At 43.1% G+C, this 12,738-nt stretch overlaps 1 protein-coding gene across 2 annotated transcripts in view; it reads right to left on the bottom strand.

Moving 5' to 3' along the window:
• Positions 1–12,738, bottom strand: part of stau2 (staufen double-stranded RNA binding protein 2) — a 104,053-nt gene that overhangs the window by 47,515 nt on the left and 43,800 nt on the right. Inside the window, exons 14-15 of one of the 2 annotated variants that reach the window (XR_013793839.1) lie at positions 5,317–5,382; positions 3,190–3,296 (exon numbers count right to left, since the gene is read on the bottom strand). Coding sequence is in view for 1 of the 2 variants with exons in the window: in XM_079575812.1 (XP_079431938.1) it covers positions 3,261–3,296; positions 5,317–5,382 (102 nt within the window). In the remaining variant the exon portion in view is untranslated. Of the gene's footprint in view, positions 1–3,129; positions 3,297–5,316; positions 5,383–12,738 lie in introns of those variants that run through there. The other variant, XM_079575812.1, reaches the window with a different exon arrangement.

Here is a 12,738-nt window from a genome sequence, read left to right as displayed (position 1 = left end):
CTCCACCTGAAATCATTGCATCAAATTCTAGTTCATGATATTCCCAATAAACACACACACATTTAAAAGATATCTAAAAAAAGAAGATAAGCCTCAATACCCTCTTGATGGGGGTACAACAAAAAGACAAATGTGGTCACACTAAGCAAATGCCTCGGAGCAAATGCTACAGCTGTCGGGTTTGAAGACGGGACGAACCACTGTGGGAAACCATCTATTAGCTGGGCAGACACTGATGTCTCCACAGAACCAATCAATTTCTCGCTTTGGGACAGAGAGCACATACTCCAGACACCCTTCTCCTGCTTATTACACCCCCGAACTGATGGGACGTCCCGACTCCGACTGCAGGGCTGGCTGTGCTCCTCTGCCGTGACTAATCTGAGCTGGATAAAGTTGCGCACAAGCAGATTAGCTGAAATATGAAGACTTGTGCTGACAGTTTTGATTCCTGCAGGAGCAATGCGGACGTCCAGCTACTGTTCTCCAGAATCTCTTTAATCTAATAGTGTAACAGTTCATCTAGGGAATAATACAGAAAAAAAAAGACCTGGAATGTTCCGCAGTGTGGCTTTAAAGTGCATATGACACCTTAGACAATTGACAATATTTACAAATCTATCAACAACTAAGGGACAATCGTTCATCTTGCTGCTAACACAGTAGTAATTAGGAGGGCTTCAAGATGGTCAATGGCACATAAATCCGCAGGAGAAATCAATGCGTGTGGCATTTGCTTTTGCCTGGAACGGAAAGGCCTTCTCAGCCTCATCGATTGGTTCTATTTTTGGGCAGTAAGCTCCACTTCCCATGTTGGCTGCTCACTATACGGGGCAATTCGTCTTGAGGGCTAAAAGTCCCGAGCGCCACTACTACCTGGACTTCTGGAATAGAGATCTGCCGCTAATGTGTGTGAACGGCCCTCGTCTCAATGGCAAGCAGATGTAGCCGCCAGCCCAGTACCATTAATCAGACCGGTTGAATTAGATCTTCGCTGTCTTGCGCCTTTCATTCATCTGCGTAATGGGACGGAGACAGAGAAAACAACTGGGAGGTGAGAAACTGACTTGGCCGCTACACACATTAGGCCATTACCTCTCAGAATTCAAAGTCTGTTTTGCTTTGGAGATCATAAGACTTGCAGGGGATGGATTTAGAGCAGTGGTTATGAACGTGTAGAGTGCTGAACAGTATTATAAAGGGACCCCAATGCTTTTAGCAATATAACACTCTGCACATTGGCACTGATCGCCTATGTTAGAGGAAGGCAAAGTGACATCTGGCCCTACAGATGATTTTGAGGAACATTATTACACAACAGAGATTTTGTCTGTTAGTAATCCAAAAATACTTGAAATATTGTACATTTCTTTAAACATTTTCTGGAAGATGACACAAGGATCCCTGTTAAAGATGCATTATGCAACTTTTTATGCCATTTTTTTTTTATGTTTGTGAGTATTTGACCTTATAGTCAGTGGCTGTGTGAGTGGTCAGCATGGCGCCTTTACATTTGATCACGGTGGTCGCTACAATACTCCAGGATCAATTGTTTTGTAGATCTTCTGGAGAGAGGGTCCGTCAGCAGTGAAAACCTTTCAAACAAATGATCTTGGAGCGTCCTAGAGACCACTGTGATGGAAAGTAAAGGCTCCATGCGGACCACTGGATCACTACAAGGTCAAATACGCACAAATGTCAACTTTCTTTTTCCACAAAAAAGTTGCATAAAGCTCCTTTAAATAACTCTACTAATAGTACAATGAATGCTTGCCTAGAGTTTGGGCCATTACAAGAAAAAAACACCCACTTCTAATCAATCTTCTGGTCATTTGAGATGAAAGATCACTTGTTGTGGGATAATTTGTTTATGATGAATTGATAAAAGAAGACACAGAAACGTCAGACTTTTTCACATGAACTGAGGTGTTTTTACTGCATTTCAGTAACACAAACAGCCGTATTACACTATTGCACTCACAGCGAAGACGACACATCCTCAATGTCAGTGAACTGGTAAATTCATAGTGGCCTTTTGGGAGAAAGAGGCTCCAGCGACATGTGTCACCGTCTCCGCTCCAAAAAGATGCAGGCATTAAAAGCACCCAAGTTGATGCCTTGGCGGGTCAATACAACACACACAATGGGTGTAGATGTGATCGACAAAACTGTGGAGGGGGGAAGAGGGAGGGTCCACTGACACAAAATCACTGGAATGGAGAGGACTTTTTATTCGCTGGCAGACATGCAGTTGGCACGGCGCCCATACAAAGCTTTATAAAGTTTTTTTTTTCTTTTTTTTTGGGATACTACAACTTTTTATTGGCGCTAATGAGAACTGCCACTGTTGAAATGACTGGCCGTTTGTGTGATAAAGTAGTACAGCAGCGCCTCCGCTCCAGTGATGCTATGCTGGACCATGGATTTGATTTAAAAAAAATAAAAAATACCATAGAGGAAGTACAGGTGAAGCGTAGCCCGTACCTCCCGTTTGTCACACGTCTACTGGTTACCGCTAACACCATTTTTGTCCTTTTCGTCCACATGAAAAGATTTATCTGTGTCATTTTTTTTTTTCGGAATATGATACTCTTGCAAGTCATACACATCCATAGATAGATGATTTACTTTTTTTTCTTTTTATAATCAGCATACAAGGTAAGCTGGGTGACTATATATGAAGACAACAACTACAACTTTCACAGCACTGGCATTGGTTAATTTTAAATACAGTACTCAAGCATTGTTAGATCAATAAAATAACAAAAAGAAGAAATAAAAGTAAAAAGAGAACCCCCAAAAGTAAGCTACTGTATGCACGTCGGTTCCACCCCCTTTAAATCTTCTGAATGGCATGATGTACATATTTGTTTTCGCCATACCATAACATATCCGAGAGAGGGACATTGTCTATGCATTTCCCTCGTTGTCATACAGTACCATGCATGGATCTCATAATTGTGTATTCTTTGACAGAAATAATGAATAAACATGTTAAAATAGCGTTGTCTTCACATAGACTCAGGTTGTGTTAAATAGTAGGTCATTTCTCGGTGCACATCCACCCTATTGCATGTTGACAGGTTTTGCAGGATACAGTGGCGATCGTGGGGTACCGTGGGGGGAGGGATAGTGTTTGGGGGGGGCGGGGGTAAGGGTGTTGAAGGTTTTGGCAGAAGGGGTGGGTGTGGGGGGTCAGCTCCTGGACGACAGCCTTTGAATCCTTGCAGACCTGAGTGGTGGTGCCTGAGTTAGTCTGTTTAATGTCCGTCCTCCCTCCCACAGGCTTCACTGCTCTGTAAAACAGGCACACATTTAGAAAGTTAGTCCAGATAACTTTAGAAACTTGTACCTAACTCAAAATGACAAGAGCTAATTGTTGAATTTCTGCTCTTTCCTTCCGTTCCCGGATGGCCACGGCAGATCATCAGCCTTCTCATGTGATAAATGAGCGAGGTAACTTATGACTCCAAGAGGTTTACTCATGCGCTTAGGTTATCACACACACAAAAGAAAAAGGAAATTCCTCCCAAAAAAGGCCACATGATCAAATATTCCGTTAGACCGCCTTTGCTGTATTGTTTGATTACGCTTCTGTAATGTCAAAAGACCCAGTATTGCAGTAATTTTTCACCAAGATCTTTCACAATATGAGCCCGATGGATGCTGCACTGTATGTCTGTGCGATCAGGGAAGAACAAATCCATGGTCCATCCATTGATGGAATAACCTGGTCATTCAGGATGTTCATGTTCGGCTGTTGGGCACATAGTGTTGCTGAACATAGACTTGACCAACTACAGCAATCCCAGATCATAACAGTAAGTAAAATCCATGTGGCGACTCTTTCTTTTCTTCAGGCATTGTATCATTAGAATTATTTAACCTAAAGGTTTACAAAAGCCTTTTTAAACGTGATATTCTAGAGAATAACATTTCTACAATGAGTCACCATGTTTCACTTTACAGACAGGGATTCTTGTAAATGACTGTTTTCAGTGAAACTGAGAGTTGCCACTATGACAACACAGACAGTCCTTGACCTGAATCTGTTTTGTGTCTCATGAGGTGACTCCTACATGAGTGGTTAAGCACACAGGTGAAAGTGTAAGTGCTACCACCTTGGCTCCATGTCGGAGGCAGCGACTGAAGCTGGAACATTACTGCTCAGAGAGAGACCTGGGGCAGAGGAAAACAGCTCTGCCCAAGCTCTTCCCATGTCACGCCCATGTACTGAGATAACACAGAGAAACACTAGATCGAGCTTTCCAAAGAACTGCTGTCTCCTCCATAGACCTTCTGCCTGGTATTCCTTCTTTAGAGGAAGGAAATGAGGCAAATGGAGGCTGCTGCTGTGAATGAAGCCCTGTACTCCACGACCTGGGAACAGACAACCACAGCTCTGGCACTCAAAGGACGGCAGTGCCTGTAAATGTACAGCACACCCGCCTCTACATTTCCTATAGGAGATTAATGTGGAGGAAACGTCTGTCTGTCAGTCTGTAATACGTGTGGGATATTATTGGCACACTGACTTTAAACTACGGCACTCTGCTCTAGTCGGCTTGGAGGACTTTTATTTCATTATTTATAATATACTGTAGATCATCAGGAAGAAGAAGAAAGACTAAATGAATTATTGGCATAGTTTTTGAAACTTTGATACAAATTCTTAGAACAACAATATTGTTAGAACAAAAGAATATAGGAAGTCTATACATACTTTAAGTAAAGCACAGACTGAGAAAGCTCGGTACCATTACGCACTATCCCGTGGTTCTAAACTGGAGGCTAGTAAGTGGGTCGCGGGACCATTTTTAGTAGATTAGGCCTTTGCCAAAAATCACTGTTGAAAATAGTTTTGATGGTTAGTCTTATGATTCATGATTGAATAACAGACTATTGTGATTGTCTATGACAGGGCGTTTCCAGCTCCGAGACAAAACAACTGGAATTCAAAACATTGAAATCATCAGAAACATTAAACTTTATGTTGTTTTATTTAGGTCTTGTAATGTACTACAGACACATGCACTTACACTGACAGAAAATCGTTGTCTTTGTTATGTATCAAGCATTATTGAGCACATCTTCTGGTGTGGTCAAATGAGTGGAGGTATCTCAGGAAGGTTATTTTTGTTATTAGAATAATTATACAAAAGAGTGCGCTGTTCTGGGCGGAGAGGCTTTGTGTTTGTCTTCAGATGCCAACACATACACTATGCATGACTCTGCGATGGGAATCAATTCATGTCCTAGCCCGCTATGAAACGCAATTGTCCCACCCCAGCAAAAAGGGCCCGACAAGTGGCGTACCTTGACGGGGCCATCCACCGGGTCCAGTCCCTGCTCCGACAGCTGTTTCAAGGCACTTAGAGCAGCCTGCGGAGAGAGAGAGAGAGAGTGAGTGAACAGATGGTAGAGTGAGGAGAGGAGGAAGATGAGTGGAGATGTGCAGGGAGTGATAGTGAGTGTCACCCTTCAGCTGCTTTTCAAATAACACTTACTCGGAGCAACCTGATGCCAGCAGGACACTTTCCCCTCCGCTCTGTGTTGTCTTTGGCTCTCACTCCTCCTTACTGTTTATCTACCGTTATTGGCTCAACGTGTCCATTTTATGTTTTGGCTGCGCTTTACTTTCCTACATTAGCTCCGGGTAACATTTGTATTCATAAACAGCTAGTTTGAAATACATAAAACTGTAAGCGTCTTGCCAGAATTATAAGATAATTTCATTTTGAATAATCAGCAGTAACAGGATGATTGCTGCACTGAGGGAACAGTAAAGATTTCGACGGCATGCCTCAACATTAATTTCCGGCAAGTCTTCAGTCGGGGCACGGAAGTCATTAAAAATCATATCTGCTTTCTCGTGCATTCGCTCTGTAACTCAGAATTTCCTCGTGCCAAGGCTTGAGATCGAAAAATGCCATGATGTCATTTCCTTTCCGCTCATCTCCGAGCGCGAGGGGCCGACTTGTGTGGGAGAAGTGGGGGGAAACGGATCGAGTGACACACATGTAAAGGAATAAAAGTCTTGGACAAGAAACTAATGTCGTCAACAAAAAGCACTTATGGGGCACGTGAAGATTGCCAACACACGCGGGACAATGAGAGCCGAGGCAGGTTGGTGGACACAAATCAAGCTTCTATTGTAAAGATTGGGTCCAGATGTGCCTGGGTCTGATGCTGGTTCTTAGTGTGGGCCGGGAAACTCTTGGGAACATATATCTCCCAACAGAACTGACACCACCGGTCTGGATACGCTGAGAAAACACATTTAATAATTCTAGCCCTTATCTTTTTATATAAATTCCATAGAACAGCTATTGGAAGCAAGTCATATAATGGAAAGGGCCGTGACATTTTTCAGGTTAGGTTAATAGTTTTATATCTATCTTTCAACATTTTCGAGGTAACTAAAGGCTTCTGCTTCATCTGAGTTCACACGTCACTATGATTGGTTAAATCTGCCATGGAGGAGTGGGTGAGGAAAAGAATCTGACTATGAGCATGGAGTACTCCTCTGTGATTCGATTCACCATTGGTATATCGTGGTATATAACATATATAAATATAACAGAATAGTAAAATGTGAGCTCATGTCAGTAGATTAAAGTGGATGTGGAGTTTTGTGACCGTTAATTTCCTTAAAAATGTATTTTTTGCTAATTATTCAAAACAGTGCAGAGAATATCCAGAGCATCAATGCCTTAAGAAGCCCTCATGTTTTTGAGTGTCCACATGTGGATGAGTCAGCGCTGAATGAGGCTCAGATAAAGCCTAAGTGTCCCTGATCAGTGACCAGTCTGTCTCAGTTTATCTCATCATGAAGCCCACCAACGATGTTCCGCTCTTGCCGCCTCCATTTTGGACGTAGGCTTGACAAATGAACACAGACGGACAGAGCGAGCGGACTGGCCGTGAATTATCATCTGCATTTTAAGCTCAGAGGACACATTCATCAGCCTTTAATCCTGAGAAAATACCATTTTTCTGGGCGCTGTATCAGACTGTCTGTTGGGAATGCAACAGAAGATGTTACAGACTACTGTGAACCTCGCTGCGACGTCGCTTTCAAAGCATTTAACTACAGATTATGAGAAACATAAACCAGGAATCACAATTTATGACTGGCAGGAGCAAGGGTCAAAATCTGGTTGGTATATATCAAAGTGAGGAGGGAAAACATGCCGCCGGCAGGTAGTGACAACAATGTAGCAACAATGAGACTTTTGAAAGATTGTCTTCGGTTAATATTCAAGCACTCTCTTGTGACGCAGAAATCAACTCCAGCTACGATTTCTCCATAACACTCTGAAGATTGAGAAATGAATACAGACTTCTGAATTTGAAAAAAAACAACAACAAAACAGATCTAAAGGACAACCCAATGTGCTGCAGACACGCTGCCATTTGATAGTAGCCAGGACTGTCTGTACTTAAAACAACAAACTACATTAAGATAACTAGAAAAGTACCTCAGGCCTCCAGAAAGTACTAAATGGGAACGCAGACCGTCTGATTTCGTTGGAAACCAATCAATTGTAATCACAACCGTGGCCAAATTACTTAATGTTTGTTGTCTTTATTTTCATCAAATCGGGGCCGTTCGCTCCCTGAGTAAATAGCCCGAGCCCATCTGTTAAAAGAAGGGGTGACCGCAGATAAACAGCCATAAATCAGTGAGTGAGTCGGTGGCAGTGCTGCTGATATACGACAGACAGGCTCCACGGCAGCCAATCACTGAGGCCACGAGATCCACCAAGGACAATGCTCAACAAATACAGTGGACCTGCGTGTATTGTCGCTCAGCTAGACCCTAGATAGTCAATAACAAATAGCTGTCTGGGATTTGAATCGTGGCTACGCAGGAGTCACAAAAAATGGAGATTAAACTATTGAAAAACGAGACACCCATGCTCAGACCCATTCTCTGCCAATACCTCAACACCTATCCTCCTCTCCTCACATAGATAACGAGGAGATAAACTTGTGGTCAAATTGCTCCTAGTTACCCAAATAGCCAAACCCTCCACTTCACACTCTGGCCATCTATCTGCTCGTCTCTAGTTCAAAGGCCTGCGCTCATCCCGGTTCAATCCGATAGTGTTCGCGAAGCTCCTGATGTGGAGTGACAAGAGCGGCTCATTTTTCTGGGCCCGCCGCGCTGCTAATGGTTTCCTCAACAGAGACCTTGCTTCAATCAGCGGCTAACCCAAACAAAGAGCTGGTCCCTGGAGTACCCCCTGCACCGGACCATGGATCTGATAGATCTTTGAATCACATTGACCCTGACAAATAAGACTCCGGTGTCTATTTTTTCAGAGCCCCACCTACTATGAAACAAACGAAACAAGCTCATTTCAGGAAAAAAAAGCACAAAAGTTACAAAAAGTCCAATGGATCAAGGAGCAACCAGAGAAATGTTACTGTTAAAAAGACTCCAAAGGTTCAGAGCAGGAATCAGACAACGGGGAGGTCCTAATGAGGTCACCCACAGCACATTTTAACAAGTCTTTCATTTTACTACTGCGCATGAATGTAACCCTTTTGTGAAGTAACATGTCCGTCTACAACTATGTAAATAACTCCCCCACATGGATGACTTTGGTCAAGAATCATCATGAGCAAAAAGAAATGTGGTTTATCCAGCAACATGCTCTCTATATATAAGTGCCTGAACATGACAATTGGATTGTTAAATTGATGTGATTATAAAAACAGAGCCATTGTCACATACGAAATCTCTGAATGGGCCCAATAAAGGCAATTCTTGACGATACAGAGCTTCTGAAGACACTTTGAACATGAAGGGGATTTGTATGAGCTACTGGTTGAGAGGATCTAAGGGATGTCTGCTAGACTAAACAATAGAGTCCAGAGTGGATTTCCAAGCAGGCTGCTTTACAGACACTGGGGAGGGAGATACAAGTGCTCTGTTATCAGAGGACTTTTGAAGCTTGATATATAACTGCAAAGGGGCTTCTTCTGTTTTCAAAAGGCCACATAAAACCTGACAGCACTCCCTCTTTCCGCGTTTCACTCAAAGAAATACGAGATTAGCAGGGAGGAGATACTCCCAGCTCTTGGTCTGATCTCTGACGGCTGTGTTGGCACTAGCACGCCATCAAGTACATTTTTTTTCCTGATCTTCATCAAATTCTTCTTAACACTATCTGTTTCAACGTTTTTTTTTCTTTCATTCATTCTTCTGTCATCTACGCTCGACCGGCTTCTCCTCCCTGTGCTTTCATTTCCTTCAAATTCTTTTTCTATTCCTTTCAAACCACATCAAAACGTTGGAGAGGGATCATTGGAGCATTCCTGTAAAGTTTGTGCAGAACACCTGTGTATGCAAAAGCCCTGGCTGCAGTGTATTCTTCGATTTGTTAATGCTGTGTGATGTGTACAGGAATTCTTCAGCAGAAATGCATTTGGATCCTCTCATCAGAGCTCTTCCTCACTCTTGCTCCAGATTTCACATCCTCTTCCACATCAGAGACACTGATAAAAGGGGCAGTGTGTGCCTGGCAGCTGACATGACATTAATCCTGCTCCAGTCGCTTCACATGTGCCGCCTTCACTTCTTGTGCAACAGCACAGATGAAACACATCTCCAAAAGGATTCACTTTAGTTTCTTAGCATTTAGGGGAAGCTCAGTTAAATCAACAGGTGAGGGGGCTCGTCCTCCGGGGGGCAGGCTGCGCTGACATGGGAAGCCATAAATAAAGGCCTAGAGTGCAGTACCATGTCATGCGTCATTTGGACGGGAGAGGCCTGCTCTATCCCCACCCATCACTGCAGCGCTGAGCATGGCACCTCCAAGGGCGTAATACAAAACATATGGGCGCTGTGCTAGGAGCAGAAGCCCCTAAGCATACCACACTCCTGCCCTGTCAGCAAAGCATCCTGGAGGAAAAGCAGATACGGGAAGATACTTGAAGAAATGTTGGTGCACAAGTGAAATAAGAGAGACCTGATCTAAAATAACTCAAGCATTTGCAAAAATACCTGATGTAAATGGACACAAACTATCTGAGGTAAATCATCTCACAAGGCTGTGTCTAACATGGCAGAGGACTGCGCCCATGTGCGGAGATGACAGCCCTTGGTGTGAAGGCCGGCAGGTTAAAATCAAACACATCACAATTCACACCTCCATTGGCTTTCCTCGGCAACAAAGAACAAAACAAATGGTTTCCAGGCTCTGGTGCATAAAACCTCCTAACCAGGGCTGCACAATGAGACAAAAACTGTCTTGAATAGTAACTTAATTGCAATATTTTACTAAACAATATTTCAACAGTATGGTAAATAAAATGTATAAACAATTGGCAGATATTGCCATTTTTAAAGAAAGCTATATGCAAACGCAATACTAGTTAGAAAAATCCAGATAGAATATTATCCCTAAATCAGTACCAGTGGGAGAAGCTTCATTCGTTCTGAAAAACTAGCCTAAAACTGCCCTGAGGGAGGCCTGAAAGGCTGCGGGTACAAATGACCAGCCTTCAGGCACTGGATTCATTATCAGTCACTGATAGAGATCAGTCCCTTAGGGCGTCCTGATTCTCCTGCTTTATACTTCCCAGAGCTTCTAACAGCTCCGTCTGACAGAAATCACTAATATGCCAAAAAATGCTCAACAAGGTAATCAGAAAGCCCACATACAGTAAAGAAGTGATAAGACCATATCATAGACATAGAGGCAAATACAAAAAAATATGCTACAGTGGGGGCTTTCGACAACGTGGAGTACAAGGTTCAAAACACCCGCAATTAACATAGATACTAGAGATATGACTATAGCCTATATAGTAGAAGCCTATAGAGAGTAAGAGAGTAAACATGGGGTTATATTAGGACTCCACAATGAATTGCAATCCAATCGAAGTCGCAATTATCAAATCGCCAAAAGTACAATGAACAAAACACACCGACTCCATTCCAAGTCTTCTGATGAGTAAATCCAGCTAACTCTGTGGTTTAATGTTCTGAAACGCTCTTGGACATGTTAGAAATGTGTACAGTGAACTGACTCTTGATTTTAAAACATGAACCGCAAACTGCAGATTGCATTAGTTACCAGATAAATGACGGTTCGATATTTTAACCAAAAATTGTGCAGCCCCAGGAAGTCTGATTTTTGGGACATTTCTTAAAGATGTTACTGGTGACGGAAAAATCACATCACGCGCCAGACAGCGTTTTACACCTTCCACATCCCTTCAACTTTTATTCACGTTAAGGACAGGGCAGTGAAACATGTTGTGATCTGTAATTTGCCACATACCCGGACAAGGCCTAAGCTGTTTCACATTACCCAGCGTGCTTTGAGGACCTGCGAGGGGATTGTTTGGTCTTATTCTCTAATCCAAAGGAACCATATGCGGGAATGAAATTTACAGTGTGACAGCAGTTGATTGAGACGCATCGGGCCTGAGGCAGCTCCAAGTGTTATGAGAAGTACGTCATATCTCCATGACAACCGCTTGTGTGTAATACCAAGACAGATTATGTATAAGACATGTTTACTCAAAACAATAAATTCCAGAAAGCTGATTTCAACCTGTAAGCCTCCTCACTGGGTATGGCTGGCTCCGTTCTGGGGACCACACCAAGTGGACAGAAGTAAAACATCAAATACTGTGCTTTCGAAAGAGCACACAAGAAACATGTGTCAGATACTGTGCATGGTTTTAGCCTGAGCATAAGAAACTAGAACAAATCCATTAAATGCTAGCAGTGAGTCAAGGCTAGACTCAGTTGTTCAGACAGAAGTTAGTGCACGATATTAAATCGATATTGTCTTGAATATTGCGATAATGTAAAAACAGTGTGCTCCATTTAAATCCTCCAATGCATGCAATTTGCTTCTTTATCAAATGTCTACACTCATGTGGACCATTGTGGTGAAGAGCTGATCCGATCTGTCAATCTCACACTCCGTCCGTCCGTCCGTCCGTCCGTCCGTCCCTCCCTCCCTCACTCGACAACAAGACGCTGAAATACGTATTTATTTATAGATAAATGTTGAATGGAGGATTAACCCCATGAGATGAATTATCTTGGGTACTCATACATGAACTCCTCCCTCAAGAGGAGAAGTATATCTTGGAGTCTGAATCTGAGCGACAGGCAGGGCGTGAGATTGACAGACGTCTGCACTGATGCTCTCGCTATATCGGAGCGTTACGGTGAAGAAGGAGCTGAGTTCTCAATTTGTCAGTCGCAGGGTGGCTGGGTGCACCCTTAAAGATAGGGTGAGGAGTTCACTCAACAGGGAGGAGCTCGGAGTAGTGACGCTGCTCCTTCATGTTGAGCGGAGGCAGCTGAGGTGGCTGTAATTCTGCTTCCTGACTGGCATGTATATCATGACAAAAATGGTCCTCTTGGGAAATTCGGCCCATAACAGAACTAAGAGTGCACTCTGAGTGCTCCGTACATAAACATAATGCGTGTCGGTCCTAGCGCTGAGGGCATAGTCTTTTATTGTCAGATGCCAATGTTTTACAAAGTGAGAGTGCGTAGTTAATCCTTTACACATTTTACAAGTCAGCTCACACGTTTTACAACATGGCAAACAGATAGTAAACACTCGTGAGGTGCTGCACTGTTACACCTAAAGACATAGCTAATTAGATAGCCATCAGTAAAGCTGTAAAGCCACTGCCGGCAATATTGTAAAATGAAGAACAGCGGGCGTCCCCAGTGAAACACATGGACATAGCAGA

The sequence above is a fragment of the Gobius niger genome (assembly GCF_951799975.1).
Source record: "Gobius niger genome assembly, chromosome: 18".
NCBI classification, from domain to species: Eukaryota; Metazoa; Chordata; class Actinopteri; order Gobiiformes; family Gobiidae; genus Gobius; species Gobius niger.
The sequence above is the reverse complement of the archived record's forward strand: the minus strand, read 5'-3'. Positions and strand labels throughout refer to the sequence as shown.